General features: G+C 47.9%; 2 protein-coding genes across 2 annotated transcripts in view; both read left to right on the forward strand.

Moving 5' to 3' along the window:
* Nucleotides 1-21681, forward strand: part of LOC131289364 (protein Pixie) — a 369862-nt gene that overhangs the window by 229643 nt on the left and 118538 nt on the right. The gene's annotated exons all lie outside the window — the stretch shown is intronic.
* Nucleotides 1-21681, forward strand: part of LOC131289376 (homeobox protein homothorax) — a 151103-nt gene that overhangs the window by 111680 nt on the left and 17742 nt on the right. Inside the window, exon 7 of the mRNA XM_058318612.1 lies at nucleotides 19031-19141. Within this exon, the coding sequence (XP_058174595.1) occupies nucleotides 19031-19141 (111 nt within the window). The remainder of the gene's footprint in view (nucleotides 1-19030; nucleotides 19142-21681) is intronic.

A 21681-nucleotide genomic window follows, 5' to 3' on the forward strand; every position in this document is an offset into this window, starting at 1 on the left:
AATTTCACCCCATTCTCGGCGATATTCGAACGCGATTGATTTCTTTCTTTTCTTTCCTGGCCACTTCCCACTCCCCCCTTTGGGTGACCCTCCTTCCTTGATGGCGTTGAAGCTGGCCTTTAAAGCAATTTCGGTCGAAATAAATCGGTTTTGCGCCAAATCGCCCAACGATAAAACGGTACCGTAAATTGCCAATCATTCATCCCACACGTACTTCACGAATGTGGGGGGTTTCTTTTTCTTCATCAACATTTTACCCGAGAACCACGAAGAAAACCACTCCGTTTCTGTCTGTGTGTGGGCCGAGAAGGGTATGAGCTCTGTTTTTTAAACCTCCTTACTTTACCACCTACTTTACACCCCAATCGATCTTCTTCGCAACGAAGGTGGCATGTTTTTTCCCTCGCTTTTGCTGTTAAGGGAGGAAATTTAATCGATTTTCCCTACACCTATCGATAGTGTATTTACATGGGTCGAGATTGTTCTTTGTGTGAAGGTGATGGTTTTTCTGCTTTACCATCATTGCTTCATTCATTGCGTTCCCATCCGTTCACCAAATCATGCACGGATCGATCGGCGAGTTTTTTTGTTCCTTCCACTCGCCAATCGGCAGAAGGAATTCATTCATTTGCCTTATCTTGGAAATTGATTTTCGTCTACGCCCATTTCATTGTGTATTTATTATGTATGCTGAATCGAGTTTGAATTTTCCGATTCTCTTAGCACCTACCGCTAACTACTCGATCATGCATATTAGTGTTTCCATTTTCAATGGTTCGATGAAAGAGGAGCATATTTGTTGATTTGTTCAACCAATCTTTTAGTTGGTCACAATCGGATTTTTAGTGCTTTGATTTTTGCTCCTTTTTTCACTGCACCTTTTTGATAAACGTTGCAATTTTCTGATCCGGGAAATGGAAGGGAAATTATTCATTTTTCTTTATTATTTGATCACATTTCGACACTTTTTTATGCAAAGTTAAAGCATTTATAAAGACACCCGGTTCGTTAGCGTGTCAGGTTGTTAATCGTTTAACTAGATAAGATGTTGAATGAAATAAACATAAAAAGCATATATAAATCAAATAGATGTTAGAGAAAGCTGTAATAATGTGGTATAACATTCAATGTTGGATTGAAAGATACACGCTTCAAATCCAGTTCGATCAATTTATTTATTACAAAAATGCAACAAGATATGAAACGCTTTTTTTAACAATATGTTGTCGTATCAATAATGTATTGCCATATCTCGTCTTCACAAAATCATGACTGCTTGAAGGGATCCATTTTTAAATTCCTGTTATTCTGGATCTTTGTTACAAATGAGTTTCTTTTTGTTTTTGTATTCATTTATCACCTTTCTCAAAATGCCACTTTTATATACTTTGTAATTTGACAGCAATGCTATAATTATGCTTATTACTAACCTCACGGCGATGTTACTCCAAACTGCATTCCGCCCTGCGCCAAACCAAACCAACAAGCCAGCAAAAACACACAGAAAAAAAAACCACGCAAATCGGAAGGAACTAAACAGCAACCAAAAGAATGTTCGCTAAACTGTTCGCTGCAACAGGTGCCACACAGAAACAGAAATGATTTATCGGCCCACGAGCTACAACGAGCTGAATCACGGTCCGCTCGGGAGGAACCCCTTTTCGTAAGGCAAATTATAATTATAGGAATCACTCCAAAATGACAGAGGTCGCGGGAAGCAGGATGCTTTTCATTATCCACCCGTTGCCATGTCTCCGCCAGGCCCGTTCCGTTCCGTTCCACCAACCCACCGAGTGGCGAGTGGTTTACATGGAAATGTTTTTCTCCCGATTTCGAATCGGACGAATCATAAAACAACCTGTAATTTATCGATGCAAAGCCGATTAACTGGGCTATGATTTGGCTTAATAGCCGCCGGGACTGCAGGTCCGCCGAACCACCCCACCCCCGCGGCCGAGCGAGGAAAGCGTGCAGAAGAGTTCTTCCGTTCCGTTTTTCTCCTTCACCTTTCCGTTTGTTGTTGTTTATTTCTTTTTTCTTTCACTTCTTTCCCCTTATTCGCCCGATCCCGTTTTCACGCTTATGCATTCGAAGACAGTCGATCTCCGATTGGCAAAATGGCAACCTATTAGCGCCCGGCCGCTTAACGATCGTCACGAACGTGCGGGTGGCGTGGGGGGAAGGGATGGAAAAGCGTAATCGAACCTGGGAGACGTTTTTCCGCGTGCTGCGCGATTATCGGTCGGTCTCTTTTTTTTCACGAACGCGAAAATGGCCTCGTACGGCACCATTATTGTTGCTGTTACCATCGAGGAGCCCGCCATCGCCAAATGGACGACGCGTCGATCGGTTGGCGCGCGAGCGATCGGAGCGAAAAATCGTGAGCGAAGGAAAATTGGTGCACCACCAAACACAATGCACCGACGTGTTGCACCTCCTCCACCAATCCCGGCACTCGGAAACGGCTGGATGGATGGAAAATAAACACGGAAATAATCATCCCCGCCTCTCCCAACGACGTTCGGGGCATTCGATCGGATTTATTTATTTTCATACCATTTTCTTCTCGATTTTGCTCCAATTTTGTGTTGCTCGCTTTTTTTTCTCGACCTTACTTTGCTGCCTTCAACCCACGCTTTTGGTAACGAGGAAAAATGAGTACCCCGATCCAACACACACCGGCCAGTTTAATTGAGTTCTAGTTTGGTGCAAGTGCAATTGCACCTCCCTCCTACGAGCTTACGAGGTAAATGGTGGAAAATAAAACGACGGTCTGAAGCGTGTCCGTATGCATTTGCAAAACACGATGCAAAACACGTTGCCGGCAGGCTTCGTTTTCCAGTTCGAGTTTGTAGCTCGAATCGTAGCGTTCCCATTTGTTTCTTCATCCCCCCCTCCCACCAACCACGAGGGCTGATCGGATTGTTTTTTTCCCTTTTTCACCGGCTGCACGTACAGTGTTTGCTCCCGACGCACTTAAAATGCACCACCGGAACTCGCAAACCGCCCCGGACTGCACCGATTTTACCGAACCCATATTGTTTGGTGTTCTTCGCACTTCTCGCACGTCGGTTCAGCCTGTGTTCCTCCGTGTGTGTTTTTTTTTTTATTTTTGCAAACCAATCTGTATGCTAAAAACCTTGCACTATGACGCGAGCCCTCGAGGGTTCGGGACCCGCGCACCTACTTTATTTCAGTTCCATTTGTGCGGTAATGGCGTCGAAATGTGTTTTTTTAATGTAGTTTCGTTCTGGTGGCACACCATCAGCACAATCCATCTCGCTGGGTGTGGAAGAAAGTACGGGGACGGGGACGGGCGGGAACGCATCGAACGAATAATGACGGAATGCAAGCCCGCGGGCGGAATTGGGAATTGAATTTCTCGATGCACCGCACGGAACGATGAAGAACGCCAAAAACCGAAAAGCTCACTCAAATGACACGCCGTGGAGCATTATTCGACACCGGGCACTGGGTTGTGTGTGTGTGTGTGTGTGTGTGTATGCGGGGACACCTGGGCACGGCAAGGGCTCCAAATGGTCCGAGCCTGATTGACTTATGCGTTTGGCATTGGCGTTGCATTGGCTTTTTTCCGCGTTTCGTGCACTCGTTTTTTTTTCTTCCCGCAGCGCGCTCGCATACCTCATCAGACCGTGGATAATTATGAATTCAAAGGAGGAGTAAACGAGCCTCCATTTGCGTACCGGCGGTGCCCTTCTCCCCCTAAACCCCCCGAAGGGACGAAGAAAGACAAATGAAATGCAAAGTCGGTGGCACACCCCCGGGGGGTGGGATCTTCCTCCGGGGAGGAACGGGTGGGACGTGGGTCTCTCCAAGTAAATGGAACCAAGAAACCAAGGCAAAACAAAAAAACACACACACACAGATACACAAGCCCACAAACACGCCGATGTGCATTTTGAAGACATTTAAAACAAAATCGTTTCGCGAGGCGAATATGATACAGATAATGCCAAATTAAAATGCGATGTGCATTTCTTGGTCTTCGCGATCGCTTCCTCCCCATTTGGACGCACCTTTGCCTCCGTTCCCGCACCCCCAGTGGGAGCCCCCTAGGTATTTTGTTGCAGGTCTCCCCCCTGACTCCCGACGTCCTTTGGCAAACCATCAAACGAAACCATGCACCAAACGGATTGCACTTCAGCAAAGGAGACTTTCCGCGCCCCCCTGTCTTTCCCCCTCTCTCTCCGAGGAGTCCAAGTGCCGAGAGTCGTTATTGTTATGACCAACACGGTCCCGACTGGTGTGTATGGACTTGGACCCACGAACGAAACGAAATGGTACGGATGACCGCAGAGTGTGTGCTTGTGTAGCAAATTATAATTAGCATATAGATTAATTTTGCATTTCGTTACTTTCATTTTCCTTCTTTTTTCGTTGCCCGCCGCCCGTTCTGCCCCTCGTGCTGTTCCGCTTCGCTTTCGGGCGCTTCGTTAACCGAGCGCGGTTTGTTTACCTTTTAGACACCGTCGTCGTGGTCGTTCCTCTATCGATGGGTCAACTGGTGGAGTGACAAGATACCCCTTGGACGGCGACATCGGCTACGGTGCATCGGAATCGCTAGTTGCAGCGAGCACGAAAAACGTTGAGAAGTCGATTTTAGACATAAGAGAAGCGCCGAAGTGGGGAAGGAACGTTTGGGAGGTTTCCTCCGAGACTTTTGGTCCTAATTGATTGTAGGATATTAAGAGGGGATTAAAGCCATATCGGTGTGTCTTTTGATGGCATTTCAATGGCAAAATGTTTAGTCTTTTTGGTCATATTTTGAAGTAATCCATTTGTGGTACGACAGATCGAAGCAATACAGCCGTTGCCACTAATCTTTAGCTTAAAAGCAGGTGGTGTTGTCTATAAGGCACCAAGTATTTAAAACGCTCATCAGAAACGTCTTTGACGCATCTGAGTTTGTCTCTAACTCATCATCTTTTGTCTCTTGCAAAAAATATAAAATATATAGAGTAATTGTGATTTTCATGGATGATTACACTGTTACAACAATGAACATTAATTAATTAATGCTTTCATACTAATTTGCACCTTCTACCATTAGTTTTTTCCGGGTGCCATTTTTAATATCCGCTCAGAAGTTGTGAATCAACGAATATAAACTTATTTTTATTGCTGCTAAATGTCACTTTCTTTGTTTGTTTACAATCACTGCCGTATATTTTTCAAATTTTTGTCAGTATAAACTTTAAATTTGTAAATCATTTTACCGCTTTTACATTTTGAATGCTTTACAAAATTATGTTTAGTACAAATTACAATCTTCATATTCAATTTTCATATTATTAGATTGGGACAAAACAGAAATCAACAGACAAACACAGACGAACGCGAGACGAAAGCTGATGAGTTAAAGACAAACTCAAATGCATTAGAGACAGAAGTTGATGGGCTATTTCAATCATGGGTGGGTTAGAGCCCAAAATAGGTGGCAACAACTGTAAAAAGACAAAATAAGGCCTGGTTTCTCGGCACTGTACTGCATCAAATTCGGAGTATCGCAAAGCCACCTCTTTATGGCAAAAGCCATTCAAGTCTCGTATACAGGGTATGCAAAACAACGCGATCGTAATCTACACCGTATGCGTTCTAGACCTATGGCTAAATATGGCTAAAGCTTTGTTTTACGCAACCACACCAAACCGAGCCACTTTCGGCTTTTCGGAACCATCCATAAGCGGCTGAACTCCCCCAGAAGAGCGGGAGGGCTTCAAATGTGACGAAATCAGCTCGGATGGTGGCACCCTGCCGGTGTTGTCGGTGCTGCTGCAACCGTCTAAGCCCCGGGATGTGGGATTCCGATGTGGAAACCGGAGTAGAGTTTGGAAAAAGAAACTGACACGCTGCAAGATCGTTTCAAGATCACTCCACAAGTCCCACGGTTGCTTTCTCCTTCGACCTTTCGGGCCATCGACCGATCGAACCGATTCACAATTGACCACAGAGCACACACACACACACAGGAGAAGAGTAACGTCAAGAGCCGGTAAGAAGAAAGCTGCCTTCCCCACGCGGTGGAAAGGTTGACTTCGGTGGATTATCCTCATCCATCTTGTCGAACCCCTGGACCGAGCCGGAGGACCCATTCTTCGGGCAAAGCGTTTCGCTGCGTGTGTGCATCTGTCAACCAACCAGCGGCCTTTCCTATTTCGATTTCGAACCGCTCGAATCGACCTTATCGGACCGGTAGGCATTGGCTTTTGAGTGAATCTGTCCCGGCGCAGAAGAGGAGGCGGCCAGACATCAGAGGACTTCGCGTCCGTCCGAGCGTTCGATGGGTCCGGCTTTCTTCTTTCGGCCACTCTACCCGGTACCTCGGAAGATGTCAGAGCCCGAGACGGACCTGCCGAGGGGCTGTTTTCTGAAGTGACTCGCACGCCGCAGGGGGTCACCAAGAAAAAACCCCTTACGATACGGTTCGGACCTTAACGGAACCTCGAGCGTTCCGGCGCGTCGCTTGTGTTTGCTGTGCTGTCCCTGCAATTGTTCGGCCCGATGGACAACCGGGGAGGCGGTCCGGGGCCCGGTCTCATTACAACGGCTGACCCCGTGAACGAGAGGATGGCCCACCCCAGCGGTGTTTTCCTTTCATTTTCCCGTGCGCTTTTGTGCGCCGTCCAGCCTTCGGTTGCCTTCGTTATCGGATCGGACATGTTTCGTTACACATTTTGCATTGGCATGGGACGGTCGTTTGTTTTTTTCCCCTGCTGTTTTACGTTTTGCGCTTTGCGTGCGCCACCTGGAGCTATGATTTAAGCGGGAAGCTCACCTTCCGGACCGGGGGGTTTTTCCGTTCCGCCGGCCGTCCTCGAAGTTGAAAACGCCCGAAGGACACGCAACCGGTCGCCGGAGTAGCTTTGTTCTTGCGCAAAAATACTGCCGACACGAGACTAAAAGGACACATAGCGGTACAGCAAGGGGACGAACAAACAAACCGTCATCTACCAGCAGTCACCGAGTTTGTTTTCCTCGTTCGGGTTGGGAAAATGTGTTGCCTGTTCCAATGGGACGACTACGAGGCAGAAGTGTGCTTCAAACAAGTTGGCCATTTTGTGCCATTTCGCCCAACGCGCAAACGATGGAGGATGGGACGGACCATTTTTCCTATTGTTGCGACCATCCTCTGGCTCCCCCCGCGCTCCCTCCACCTTCTTTTCACCCCGTGAACAGATCATATTCGAGGAATTTGCGTTTGCGTAAGGCATTATTATGGCGAGCCGAGGAAAATCTCATCCGTATAATCTGTAATAACATTTCTCCGGACCATCCGGACCGTTGGCACATTCCGGCACTTTCTAAACCTCTGTACCCTGCACATGTGTATGTGTGTATGCTTCCTTCGCTTTTATCATCACAATCGCGACCCTCTCTGCCTTTCTGAAAAACTCCAATTTCTTTACCAACGTAAAGGAAAAAAGGACGTCCGGATCGTGGGCCGGACTATGCTTTTCTCCAGCATCTCCAAGTGGACGGAGGGGGTGGAGAAAATTGGTTTTTAAATCATCATTTCCCATTCTTCTGGTCCTGTGATTGCAGGTCCATATTTTCCGTTCCCGCAAGCGCTTTCCCTTGTTCGCTTTCCACAAACGGTGGATCCTTTTACGTTTTTTTTTTCTTTCTTGCATTTCCCAAGCAGGCAAGGATCGAAAAGCAATTGGCAGTAAATTTCGTTACGCTAAATCCTTTTTGCGCAATCGCCATCAGCCGTTATTACCGTTTTGCGTCTGTGATTGACCACGTTGCGTGAGGGTGTGGGGGAGGGAAAGAAGAAAGGTAACAGGAGGACACGCAGAAATAGAATGGAAAAAAAGATGTCCCCTGGTCGGTGGAGAAAGAAATTCGATATGCTCGCTTTTTCTGCTGCTCCTCACGTCATTATTGGGAGCTTTAACTTTGAGCCACTTCCTTTCCACCGAAAATGCCATAATGGCCGCCCGCGAGGGGCGTCTAGAGCGCGGGGCATTTAATGGCACCGGTTCGATTTGTCGCGACCTGAAACATCGGTAATCCCCTAATATTCCCCCCATAAATGCCTCCCATAAATCAGGCATCAGGTTTCCAGCGATGCTAATTAGCGCCGTCCAAACGGGGCCCATCAGAAAAGCGATGCTCGGTGAAGATACGCGCCAGTCTTGGGCGACTCATATTGATCGATTCTGTCGATTCGAGCTGTCGCCACTTGTCCACCGGAGGACGCCAGAGAGCGTCGCTGTTTGGTTAGGTTGCGTTATTTATACATGCAGTTTATTTTTTGTTTCTCTGCCCGATGACAACTTTAACTTCTTCTTGTGATTTCCTTCCCAACCATGGTCCAGATCTCGGGGCAGAGATAAAGTCTTTGGCGCGACAGCAAACCCGACCGGTGCGCTGCCGTTTCGAGATGAAAAGACACCTTTACATGCGATAGCAAACATGCGCTTTAGGAAGCATGTCTAAAATAAACAGCTCCACATCCCTCTATCTCCCGGCAACGATAAGCGCGAAGACAATGGCCCATTGAAAAGGCACAAAAATACCGGCGCCCAAGATTTCCCTCCCGAAACCTCCCCCCCCTCCGGGATGAACCGGATGTTTTCCAGTCGCCCCTCTGAAACTGCGACTTGATAATAATGATACGTTTCAATTGATTTCTACACCTTTTTATTTATTTGATGAAATAATGAACCCGCCTCGGAGGTCCCCTGCGGCCGACAATCGAGCAAATATCGATACCGTGGAAGCTAAGCGGCCAACCATCATTCTCCGTAACTTCCCTTAATGTAATGACAGTTTCGCAAAATAAACGCCAAAAAGATGGAGTAGCAAACGAGGAAGGCTAAGGACACATATAAGTAATTTTCAATACACGTAAGGATAGTCCTGTTTTACAAAAACGACGGGGAAGGCCTACGGCTCTAGATTTGATTTGAGCCCGAACCAACAACAACCAAAAAGAAATAAAACCCGAACACGCGGAGATTGCAAAAGCGAAGGCAAGGGCGGAGTGAGAGAAAAAGGACACACTGGGGAACCATTTCCGTGGCCCACGGTAACGGGCCACTTGTGGGTACGTGTACGGCCCGGTCGAACGTTTGCCCCGATTTGGGTAACTGGATTTCGGTGTAGTTGCTTTTTTTTCTTAAACGTCTGGAGCCAAAAAAACTACAAAAAAAAAAACAAAGCAATCCATTCCATTAACACCGTCACAGTTGAATTAATTGACGACTTTGCGACACGCCCGCGCCCCGGGAACTCTCCCGGATGAGGAGAAGGGGAGGCGAGGGAAGAATTATTTTTCCCCCGTGTGCCATTTCGATTTTGTTCTTTTATTTTAGAAAGGTACAGGATGACTTGCCGTGCAAAACAAAAAAAAACAGGAAACAAACCGAGAAATAATCCTCACGGTGAACACAAAATTCCGACGGAGATTTTTTTTTCCCCCGTTCGTGCTTTCTTCCACGGGCTGGAAAGTCTTCGGAGGCTGGACAGCGAAAGCTGACACATGTGCACAAGCAAAAATGTTGTTGTAAACGCACGCAGGGACGACGACGTCCCGCACTTTCCTTCGAGGCGACCGGAAACAAATTCTTACGCCCCCTTTCGCGATCGCCGATGTTCCGCGCGTAGGCCGAAACATTTCGATCAAGCGATGTAAACAGCGGCCCTCCAGGCGACATCACGCGCGCGCACTCGTGTCACCCGTCGTCCCCGGCGTCGTCGGACGCTGGAACTTACAGAACGACAATTAATACCGCCAATGCAAATATGGATAACACTCGAACACGGTTTCTCCACGTGGTTTAGTCCGTTCGTTTTCTTTTCTTCTCGCAGGCGCGCGCGCGCCAGGGCGGTTTTTCGTTTTCATTATGTTTAAATGATTGCGCCTTTTACCCGCACCCCACGGGTTCTTCGTTTCCTTGCCACCGTACCACCGTAGATTGTTAATTTTTCACTGCATCTTTTCCGTCGACTTTTCGTTTTCTTCTCCAACGCGATACAAGCGCGATGCAACCACGGTGCAGCTATTTTTAGGGTGGACCATGTTCCATGCCACGCTTTTGTGCGCGCCCGGGTCCCGCCCAGCCCAAACCCCTTTCCCCCTGGTCGTCAACATTAACGTCGGGCGTCGTGGCACGACACATATTGGCGATATAATGCGATCGCGATGGAAGACGGAACGATGGGCCCGCAAACACTCGTCGACTTTTCGCTCGGTGTCAATATTAATTTAAGTGACTGCAGAATCCCCCCGCTGGTCCGCGAACCGTCTCCCGCAAGACCCCCGCGGGTCCACCACCGGTACCATTCAACGTCACTTGTCATCCGAATTAATTACGGAATTTTACACGGTACGAAAATTATTATTGCTTTACACGTCGCCCGATGTTGGCCGACTCTTCGCGTTTTCTTGGACGATCGGGTGGAGAAGTTTTCACGCCGGGCGCGGGAGTGTTTTCCCTCTTTCTTTTTTATTTGTTTTTTTTCTCAACCCGAGGAATGTCGACGAGGATGTTCTGGAAATTGTTAAAGTGCTGCACCGTCGAAGTCGAAGGCTTTCTCGTTAGAGGCGTACGATGGAACGGGACTGATTGTGAAATATACATCCGAAAACCGCTAACGAAAATAAAAGGCAGAAAATAAGAGCCATTCTTGAGCCCTTCCGTTGGCGTTAAGGGGGGGTTCTCCCCACCCGCCCGCAAGTTTCAAATGTCGGGGATACGAATCCTTACCGCAAGGCCCGCTTCGAAGCGGACATTTCACTGTAATGAACTTTTGTCGCAGCTCGCCGACCTCCGAAAGATTGAGAAAACGGTGCAAAATTGAGAAGAAAATCCGTCCGGAAAATCCACAACTGTGTCCGGTGGGGGCTGCTGGAAGCCTGTCTGTGCGTGTGTGTGTGTGTGTGCCGGTCCAATATGGGCATTAGAACCCGAACCAAAACCCCTGGCCATTATCACATAGTTTATATGCCAACAAATTTCGGTCACCGGTCCCGTTCCGAGGCGAACGGCTTCGTCGGGTTTTTTGGAGATCCCAACCCGAGGAAGATGCAGCAAAGGGTGTAGGGATGCCGTTTTCCACTCGGGATCCAAAGCCCCTGGTTGCGGTGGAGCTTGCCGGGATGTGTAAATTCCTCAATCTAATATGCAGGTCCACTTGTGTCTGTGCCGAGAGCCCAGGTGTCCGATCGGTGGAAGATCCCTTACGACCCCGAAACAGAAAAGAATTCACCCTCAGGGTAAGAGAAACGAGAAAAGACACATACACACACACAAAACGCCACAAAAATCGTCCTCTTATTATTCTTCACTTGCAAAACGCGCAAGAAAAAGGATTTTTCTTCTCGTAAAACGTCCCGTCCACTGGAGTCGTAATGTTTGAAAATGAATGGTTTTCGGTCCGTAACCCCGTCCGAACGAACGAAAATGATGCCAGCGGAAAGGTGTTTTCTCGGGTGCAAAACTCTCGTTTGGGAAACGTTTAGAAGAAAAAGAAGTTTGGGAGTAGAAAAAAAACAGCTACGGAAAGCGAAATAAACTACCGAAACAAAAGTCCACCGTGTGCCCCCCAACGTTGGGTTTAATAGTTAATCCAAAGTTTTTCTGCAGATGGAACGGACGGGATTCCTGCGCATCGCATTTGTTTTTGGCTCGTGTCTAGGCCCCGTCGTTATGGGTGGAGGCGAAAAAACAAATGCTCAAAAATGATTAATGCCCTCAGCGGGGCCCGCTGACTCGAAAGGCTTGAAGCCGTGGAGGTGAGGGTTTTCCCTTGGATTTTTTTGGGTTTTGTTTTCGTTAGGAACCTCCAGGCCCAAACGTCATCGCCGTCACCTGGCGGAGGTGCTTGTCTCGTTATCTGGCCATCTGCAGAAAAAGGTTTCAATCAAAATCACCCTCGGACGGATCGCGGAACGTTTAGCAAACTGGCTGGCTGGCTGGCCGATCCGATTTGGAAAGGGCAGCCAACCTGACGGCGACCTTTCTCAGCGTTTGTCGTTAACCTAATGGTTTGAGCCTTTTTTTTTGGGTGGTTTTGGTGTTTGTGAACTTTAACTTTTCAGATAACAAACCAACGCGTGGATCTCACGCTGCAAGGTGCATGACGTTATCCGACGCACGGACAAAGCAATTCCGCCGAGTGGACAGGAAAATTATCAATCAGCAGATAAAGGCAAATCTTCTCCAAAAACCCGTAAGCTCCAAAGGTCCAACAACCGAACGCATTGTTTCCATGACCAACGGTAAACACCTCGAAATGTCAAAATCCGTTGGGATCGGGGACAAAAAAAAGGCCCAGATCCCCATTCCACTCCACGGCTGAACACACACACACACTTTCAGACTCACAAAGGGTAATCAATTTTGTGACAGTATTTCTAGGATCTTCTTCAGCTGACCCATTCGCAGTGGAGGTTGTTTATTATTTTTTTGTCATGTTTAACTTTGATAACTCTTCTAAGATTGACTAGCGGGAAATGGTTGTAGCCGTTCCTTCCTTAATCGCTCTTTTCATCACAAAAAATGGGGGGAAAACGGTTGACCAGCGCGCGGAATCGAACAACAAACCGATGGAGTAAGTGTTGAAGTTTGTTTGTTTATTGCGTTGTTGTTTGTCGCTCGAGTACAGTTTACTTTTCGCCTTTCCCGGAGTGGATCATATCTTGTCGCGCGCATCCGAGTTGACGGATGGTCAATCGGTGTCTTTATCGGTTACCCTGAGCTCCCCCGAGGGCAGGAGGTGTCAATCCAAAGGGCGTTGGGAATGAACAACCGTTTCCGGATGGGTCTCCTGTTTTCCCAGATCTTTTTTTGTCTCCAACCAATAGCCAATTCAGGCAGTGGCTTTGGAGTACTTTTCTTCCACAAATGGACGAGGGCAGGGTATCTAACTTTTATCAGATTGATTTCTCAACCCAACCGCTTCTGGCAAGAAGTCTTCAAACGTCAAGTATTCCGTCGTACCAAGTCCGTGAGTTCGATGTGATCCCCGCCAAGATCGTTCAGCTTACGCCGACGGTTGTCCACATGCATATGTATATCGCTACCAAAGCGAAACCATCGCAGCAAGCTGCCCGATAGCGGCGGCTCGACGTCGTCGCCTGCTACGATTGGATGGATGGGTGGGATGGATGGCAACCGACTCCGCTGCAAGTGTTTGGAGCTTGTTGTTTCCCTGGCCTCGGACTACCCGGGGGCTAAATGGCGTCCGAAATTCTAAGTTCCCCGGCTCTCGTACCGGGCGCGCAATATCCTGGCGCGCGATGGTGCTTTATTCGTTCGGGGTTTCAGCGACTCCTCCAGAGTGCGAGTGGCCCTGCGGTGTTCAGAGCTGGCTGTTCAAAAATTAGCATTTCTGCCCGTCGGGTTGTGGTCCTGATAATTTTGGCCTCTTTATTCCTTCGCGAGGCCGCGCTCTTCCGCCTCGACCCCAAGTTCCATGCTCCATGCCTTTGCCTTTTCGTTACTGCATGCTATTAGTGTTGCTCTTATTGCTATTCGATTCTGGGCTTATTTCTTCACATTCCCGGGGCCTTTGGCTTTCGTCTAATTTTCCTTCCCGCGTTCGCTTCGCGGGTCCATGTTAACCGCCGTTTAAACACGCCTGGAATTCCAGGTGGCGGGAACGGGAAAAAGTAGCCCAGATTCGACAGAATATCCAGCGGGAACGAGCTTATTCGCCCGATCTGTCAAAGTGAAGCTTTGTTTACGTTTTAGTTTGTTTACGTGATCTAAATTGGCGGCAGGTAAAAGTGGAATTGTGAGTCATTATCAAATATAAAGTTTATGAATGGTGTTGTTGAGTTCCTCCTCCAAAATTTTGCGTCGAAGACTACTAGCATTTTGGTTTCTCTCCAACAACATCGGCCGCATCCATATACGTTGCCCATACCGACGTTGTTGTAGCAAGCGAATGAAACTTTTCATGAAACGTTTCAATTAAGCAAATGCGTCCGTTCCCGCCGGGTCGTAGTTTCGCGTTTTTTAAACATAGCGGGAACGAAATCCGTTTTTTTCATATGGAGTTTCCCGTCGTCCAGCGCGATTCCCGCGGGACGGCGGGAATATTCGTGCGAATACCGCTGTGTCTAGCCGTCGCTTTAGTTTTGTTTTCCTTCATTCCCGCTCGTGGGTTTTTTTCTTCCTTTGCCTTTGTTAGGTTTTTGTTTTCGGCTCACTTTTTCCGCCCCACCGTTCCGGGCCCGGGCTTACATCGCTTACCTGCCAAAAACCCTACCGTGAACTGTGCCATTATTGGTTGGTTGCCTTATTTTTGAGTGTGTGTATTGTTGCTCTGCCCGGCTCTAGCCAAGTGGTTCCCCATTTTGCTCCGAAAAACACCCCAAAATGGTTCCCGTTCGGTTCGGTTCTCCCCACGGCCCATTTTTTGCCCCCTTTGCTTGCCTTTATATACGTAAAACACGCAGTGGATGGGAAAATCATTTGTTTTACCCGTCGGTACCGGTGTGTGTGCGTGTATGTGACTGTTTTTTTTGTGCGGGGGTGGACACATGGTCCTCGTTGGAAACCTTCAACCCGAGAAACCCCTTGCAAAAGCGAAAGAAAACCCCCGAAAAAGATGCCGTAATAACACCGACCAGAAACAAAAGCTTAAATGAATCGTTCGCCTAGCGGTTGGAGTCGTCATGAGGCCGACAGGGGGAGTCATATAGGCCCGTTATACAGACGACGGCTGCTTTTTCCACCACCTCTCAGTTCCCTGTTCCCTTCCGTACGGAAAACGAACTCGCTAGAACAACGGTCGGTAAAAGGTGAAGAATTTCCTTCGTTGGTGCTGCGAAAAATATACCACCTTTCCCCGACACACACACACCCACCCACCGATTGGAGGGTTAATTTGGTGCTCGTTTTCCACGCCAGCCGCGAAGGCACGATTTTTCACCGCTCGAAGAAGGTACTAAGGTAAATGCGCCAGAGTTTCCTCCGGAACTCCAAGCGGGGCAACGTTACGCATCAGATAACGCAAATCGCAAGCTGATTAACAATTTTACAACATTTCACCACCACCGGGAGTGTATGTATATATGTTTTTTCGGTGGACGCTCTGGGGAATGTGGCGTGTTTAGATTTCTCGAGCTTTCCTAGACGGGCTGCCACGCAAACTTCGCAACGCCATCGCCTTCGCGCTGTCGTCGGCGTAAAGTTTTCCCTACCGAGCTTCGAATTTTCCCGAAACCAGCCGCGAAACCCGTCGCGCGTTCAGGCGAAAGGAATTTGATTAAATTCTTCGAGCAAACCCTGTCCCCTGCCTGCCTACCCGTCGTCCCGCATGCGGGCTGGCAGGTACCAAACATTTTCCATAAAAATTACATCAATTTCTTTGGGGAACTGCGAAGACCCGGTACGCCACTAGTCCCAGAGGGTGGCGTATGGAAAAACAACACACACGCACCGCTCGAGTGTTGATAGGATGTATTATTTTCCTCGTTATTTTTTCGTCTTCGCGCGAGGGCCCACAAATTTGTTCACATTTTTCTTCGCAACGAATTTTTTCCTCACATACTCGCAGGTGAAGCATAGGTTTTCCCCTCGGTTGTGGAGGTTTGCAAAAAAAAGAAAGTGCAAACTGGCGAAAATAATCGCAGAAGGGGCCACAAGTTTAACGAATTACCATATCGCGTTCGAACCGCAATCTTTCGCGTCGCGAAAGTCCCCCTGGAAAATGCGCTGCGATTCATTGAATTTTCCTGCCACCACATGCCGACACATGCTCGAAGAGTTTCCATTCTTCCCGCCCGACGGGGATGACACTCCCAATGCTCTTCCCAATTACCATCACGCGCTACGGTGATCGTCCCCGATAGCGCCATAAAACAAACTCGTCGGCGCATTATTTGGGGCGGTGATGGAAAATTGCCAATTTAAGCGATTAAAAATGTGCCACCGAGAAAGATAAATGGCACCGATGCCGAGTAGATAGCTTCCGTTGAAGGAAAATTAAAACTACACCCAAAAACATCCCCGCTCGAGAGCCAGCCGTCGGAAACGGGTTGCTTCCGGGTTTTCACAACTGTAGCAGTATGTTTTACTGTTTGCTTCTTCTTTAATTGTATCATTTCCGAACCATTTCGTCCACACTTGGCACGCTCTCAGCGCGAAGCAACGATCAAAACTGAAACACAAACCCCCCCGCACGCTTTCCGTCCATCAAAACGATGGAAAGGTGAATCGGGCTTTTCCACCAGAAAACCGCACCCGGGATGGATGGATGGATTGAGTGAGAAATGGATTTGTTTATTGCCAACAAATTAAACAATAATGTTTGCCCATGATCGCCACCAGCATTAGCGTTTAGCTTTTGGCGGGCTGGAAAAACCCGGATTCCGAGATCTAACAATCGGGACGGGAAAAAGGGTGAAGAAAATCAAACATGACTTCACAGGAACACAAGCACGAGATGAATCGAAAACAAAAAATGAAAACCGAACATCTCGGTTCTCGACCGATCCCAAGATAGACACTTTGGGAAAATATTACTTAAAAACACAAGCGACCATTTCCTGTGCCCCCATCGTGACACGTGGTTCCGGTGGGCGCCCGGGGAAATTCGTGATTGAACCGTGCGTCCGTGCGTGCGTTTGTTGTGTTGTAAAAGAAGTAGAGTTTAAAAAAAACATATACACACACACACATGAAGGTTTCCATATTCAAACACTAATGACGATCGTCGCCCCACGTGACGTAGGAAAAGCCGCCCAAAACGCCGACCGCCGAAGCGGATTCGAGGACGGGAAACGCATTTAACGCGTACGCGGCGTTGAACTATTTTTAAAAAAGCCGAGCACTATTTTCCCGGACGCGGCACTTTTCCCCCGGGCCGTTTCCCGATACGTCAACAGACGTATCAACACGTCAAAACGTTCTTCGGGGCGTTTCGCGGAATTTGTCAAAAAACTTTCCCAGCGCCCGGCGGCGGGCACTACGGTGCTCGGAAAAACGAAGCCGGGCGGGGAAGTTTTCTTTTGACCCACGGTTTTCTGGCGGTGCGTTCGATTCGGTGCTCAGCTCCCGGTTTCCTATGTATCGTACTAAAACGACACATTTCAAACGGTTTCCACGGAAAAACGCTCGGAAAAGCAACAACATACGGGGAACATTAAATACTGGGGGAGGCCGCCGGGGAACGTGGGGTGGCCGGTGGAAAATAAACCAGCCACGTTTAGCCACCAGAAGGCCACGCTTGCAGAAGTGCAACGCGCCGTCGGTGGGTGAACATGAAAGTGAAAGAAGCGTAAAGGCAAGGCCCAAATCGCGGCCATAAACTTGGCGGAAAAGAAGGCAGGCACACACACACATTGGCCACAAGTATCCGGAAAGGTACACAAGTATCCGAATCGGTTCCGAAGACAGTCGGACAGCCGAAACGGTCCGCGCGGGTTCAAACAGTTTTCTTGGTTCATTATTTTTTGGCGTTTATGCGTTTTTCCTCCTCCGTCCATCGCTGTGTTTTTCCACCGGCCACACCCGTTTGTTGTTGTGCCGGTCGGCCCCAAAAGAATCGTGCTTTGTGATCGAAAAATACTGACCGTTTTGTAATCACCCCCGAAGGTTGTCTTTTTTGTGGGTTTATTCTTGTGTTTTGTTCTGCAACCTGAGGCGGCTTTTCCTTTCTGATCTCAAGTCGCGCTCCGGCGGACCGCGGTTCGATCGGCTTTTTTCAGATCGGTGTGCACACCCATTCTACCGACGGCCGGTTGGCGTCCGCGAAAAATCCTCCGTGCATCCGATCGGCGATCTCCAAGCCTCGGAACCTCGGCACGATCGCGCGACTCCCAATTTAACCGCCAAAAACCACCTTCCACCGAACCGAAACAAACAAAGGACGAAAACGACCGATTCCGCTAACGATGGGTAATGGGCAAGGGCCTTTTTCCGAGTGCCTCTTCGATTCAACCATTTGCCTACGGAGTTCCGGCGACCCGGCAGGGACGGAAGAGAGGTGTTTTAAGCCATGCCGAGTCACCCTTGAGAGCCGCACACGGTGTCCGGTCCAGAGCAGGCGAGGGCAGGCGTGATAAATCGAGGAATGAGTAATCGATTCTAGCCAGGTGTTAAGGAGCTTGTTGTGCTCTAAATACCGGACGGCGATACGAATGGCGATGATCCGCTTCCATCTGTCCGCGGGTCGGAAGATGTTGTATCGTGTTTTTTTTCGGAAATGGGAAAACTTTTACCTTTTTCTGATTATTTTTGAAGAAAGGGGCTTTCCATTCGAGTTTATTTATATTGAAATATATTTACCAACGCATCAAAACATTTTAATTTCCATCAAAAACAACGTGAGGAAAAAACTCTAGTAATATTCGAGCATATTGAATTTTTATTTTGGAAAAGAAGGATAATGTTTTTTGTTTTCAATTGTGCAACAAATGCCATTAAACTCAGTATCGATATTATTTTCCGATATTGTTCATTTGTGTCTTTAACACATGCCAACACTAAAAGCAAACTAGTAGATGAGTTTCAATGAGGAATTATTGGCAAATAATTTTGCTTTGCGATCGAAAATTCATAGTTAAAATATTGCTCTTTTTAAGTTCAAGTTATGTGTACTTCTCTGCTCTCTCGGTTGAATTTAAATTAATATTTATCATACTATAATAATAATTGTTTGAAAATAAATTCAGATGTTTAAGAGTTCATCAGATGGTTTTTCCTAGCATTTTTTAAAATAAAAACATGAACATTTCAGCTGTTGTCCTCCAAACAACGAACAAGTAATCCTCTATCGGATCGAAACAAGTCAACTCTTTAATCTCTTACAAATATCTCCCGGTATATGAGGGCACAGGTTGTACTTTACCCTGGTGGCCAACTTTAAAACGGCTCTCGTCTCGATTTTCATCGGAGAAAACACTCTCCAGGTGGCGCGTTCGGTCGTGAAAATTCGTAACTCATGAGCCGGTTCCGTGTGGTGTAGGTTCGGTCCAAGACCCCGATGTACCGATATGTCTCTGTGTCGTGTGGCCTCTAATGCTGAACGTCTATGTTTCCTCTTCTCTTCCCGCAGGTCGATGGTGTTCGAGGCGAGAATGGTCATCACCGTCGGATGCCCGGGTCGATCAGTCCCGGCGTGTCCTGTACTCTTCAGTCTTCCTCGGTAGTCCAGGTAAGTGACGACGCTGTGTCACCCAGCTCCAAATGCAAATGTTCCCCGTTCACGTGAGGTCCTATTCCCAGCGACGACTCCTGATGGTGCCGTTGACAATAATGATAGTATGTTTGAGTGGATGTGGATGTGTGTGTGTGTGTGTACTTATCGTCATCGAATCGCCTGATCCTGCCTCGAGCCACTCGAGGGCCCATCGGTTGGGCAAACATGTGCATATCTGTCATATAGCTTGCAGGCACAAAACCCGCCTCTTCCGTAAACCGTGTCCGGGCACGTGTGCGCTCCGACGGTTCTTTACCCACCCGGCTTTTGTGTTTTTCCCGTCGGACGTAAAATGAAGGCCATCCACCTTCACCGAGTCCCGGTGTACCGGATTTTCTCCCTTTTTTCCCGCTGTACACGCCATTTTTCCCCCTTCAACGACGACGAGCGACGAATGACGAACGACCGTACGACGCACTCGTCGTCTGCATCCGTCATTTGCACGAGCGCCTGAAATTGACATGTTACCGGGTCGTGGGACCCGGGGTAGTTGAGGAATTATCCGTACCGGTGTACGGTCTTACCATCGTTTTCATTTTTACACGCCCGATAATATTGTGCTCCGGTAACCACTCGGACACACGAGCGAGATCCGATCGAGCCGAAAAACGATTGCCAAACGGTTGGACAGGTTTTCCTTTTATTTTACTACCCGCCTTGCGCCCATTTTGGTCAGCCCTCACCATTTTCCGGCTTCGGTCCCTGGGAGCCGGAAATGGAAAAGCCCTGAGCCGCACTTAAAGAACGCTGGCGAACCGAAAAGGGTGCGTTTAAACGCACGGCTAGCGGAAGGCATCTCCAACAATTGGCGCACCAACTGGAAGGACTGGTGTTTGTCTGGTGCGACCAGAAGAAAAAAATTACACAACCCATCCTGACGGGAACCGGTAGGGAAGAACACACCGGTCACACCCGCAGACGGGGACAACGTTTTCGGTAATAATCCCTCCCCGAGCAGCAGTTCCGGCCGACAGCCGGCACAGCAGCTTGGCCTGTGACTGACAGGATTTCAAAGTCAGGAAATGTCGCCGACGTTCGGATGGGGGAGTTTTTTGCGCCTTCACCGATTTACATCGACGTACCAGCGCTGACGACGTTGTAACAGCGGGTTTTTGCATTGTGTGACGATGTGGCTGGTGATATAAATAAAACCATTACACGGATGATGAGCAGGATGATAATAATAATAATAATAATTCGGCCGTAGGGTCAATCGTATCGTCGGCCAAAATTGGGGATTACTTTTGCCGAGCACAAATTTGCATTCAGTGGGACGTGTAATGGAGAGAAGAAGAAAAAAAATCGATTCCCATGTAAATACCAGACGTTATCGGGACAGAAAAATAACACACCTGAATTATTTTTCGCGACCGCATGTAGTTTTGCTCATTTCCATTTTTTAAATGTTTCTCATGCACAAACCGCCCGGCTGCGTTCGATAATCGAAATTCGATCACAACTCGGGCAGCAGATCGGGCAAGAAGCGGACACACCAGCCGACGTTTACAAATGGGACCCGATAAGTGAAGGTTGGGAAATTATCAAATGTACAAATGAAAATTGGTTCTTGTCCTCCGTTAGAACTGTCGGGAGGGAACACGAGTAAAAGTAAACCGAAATGAGTGAATATTATCAACGTTAAGGAAAAGAATTAAATATTCAAAATGGACTGCACCACAAGGGGAGAAAACAACATTTGGTAACGAGTGGGACACAAAATAGAACAACACGGGAAGCAAAAGTGAAAAAAAAACAAAACAAAATTAAAAAGAAGAAACAAACAAGGGTGAAAGAAATAAAAACCAATTCAGAGATATGGAATGAAACTGACGCTGATGAGAGAGATTCATTGGTTATCGTTTATCGTACGTATGCGCGCCGGACCGACACCAAAGAAGACGAGGAAGAAGGAGAAGAAAAAAGTAAACCGAACTGGAAGATTAACCGAGACATTTATTTCCATTTTTTAAGTTTTCCTTTTTTCCCGGGGTTCACCTTCCCCCGATCGATCGATTCCCAGTGGGCTCCTCACTGGTGATCCTCGATCGACACACACACTCGCACACGTACAATCCAACCTGTTCCAGCAACCGACCAGAGTTGCCCGCTTTAGTTGTCTCGTCTCGTTGCCCTCTCCAGCTTCTATCCCAGCGCAGTTTGTGTGTTTTGATATGCGTGTGTTATTCTTTTTCTTGCTCATTTTTTCTTTTTATTTTCCTTCCTGCTGCTGGTGATCTTCCTCGATCTGGTGCTTCTTGGCGATTTATTCCCTCCGGGAAGGACAGGCGAAGGTTTTGTCTTCCTTTTTTTCCAATCCCGGCCGTACTCTCCGAAATGGAGATCAACTTTGATCCATCGCTTGATTTGAATACATATTTGTTTGAACACTTTCCCGGTGCCCGGTGCACGGAAGGGCAATCGGAGGGAGGGGAAAAGTTCTCGGATCTCAGAATCTCGAGCGGCAGAACCCTCCCGGCCCGTTGGGGTCCCCGGGAAGGC

This window comes from Anopheles ziemanni, chromosome 3 (genome assembly GCF_943734765.1).
Source record: "Anopheles ziemanni chromosome 3, idAnoZiCoDA_A2_x.2, whole genome shotgun sequence".
Taxonomy (NCBI): Eukaryota; Metazoa; Arthropoda; class Insecta; order Diptera; family Culicidae; genus Anopheles; species Anopheles ziemanni.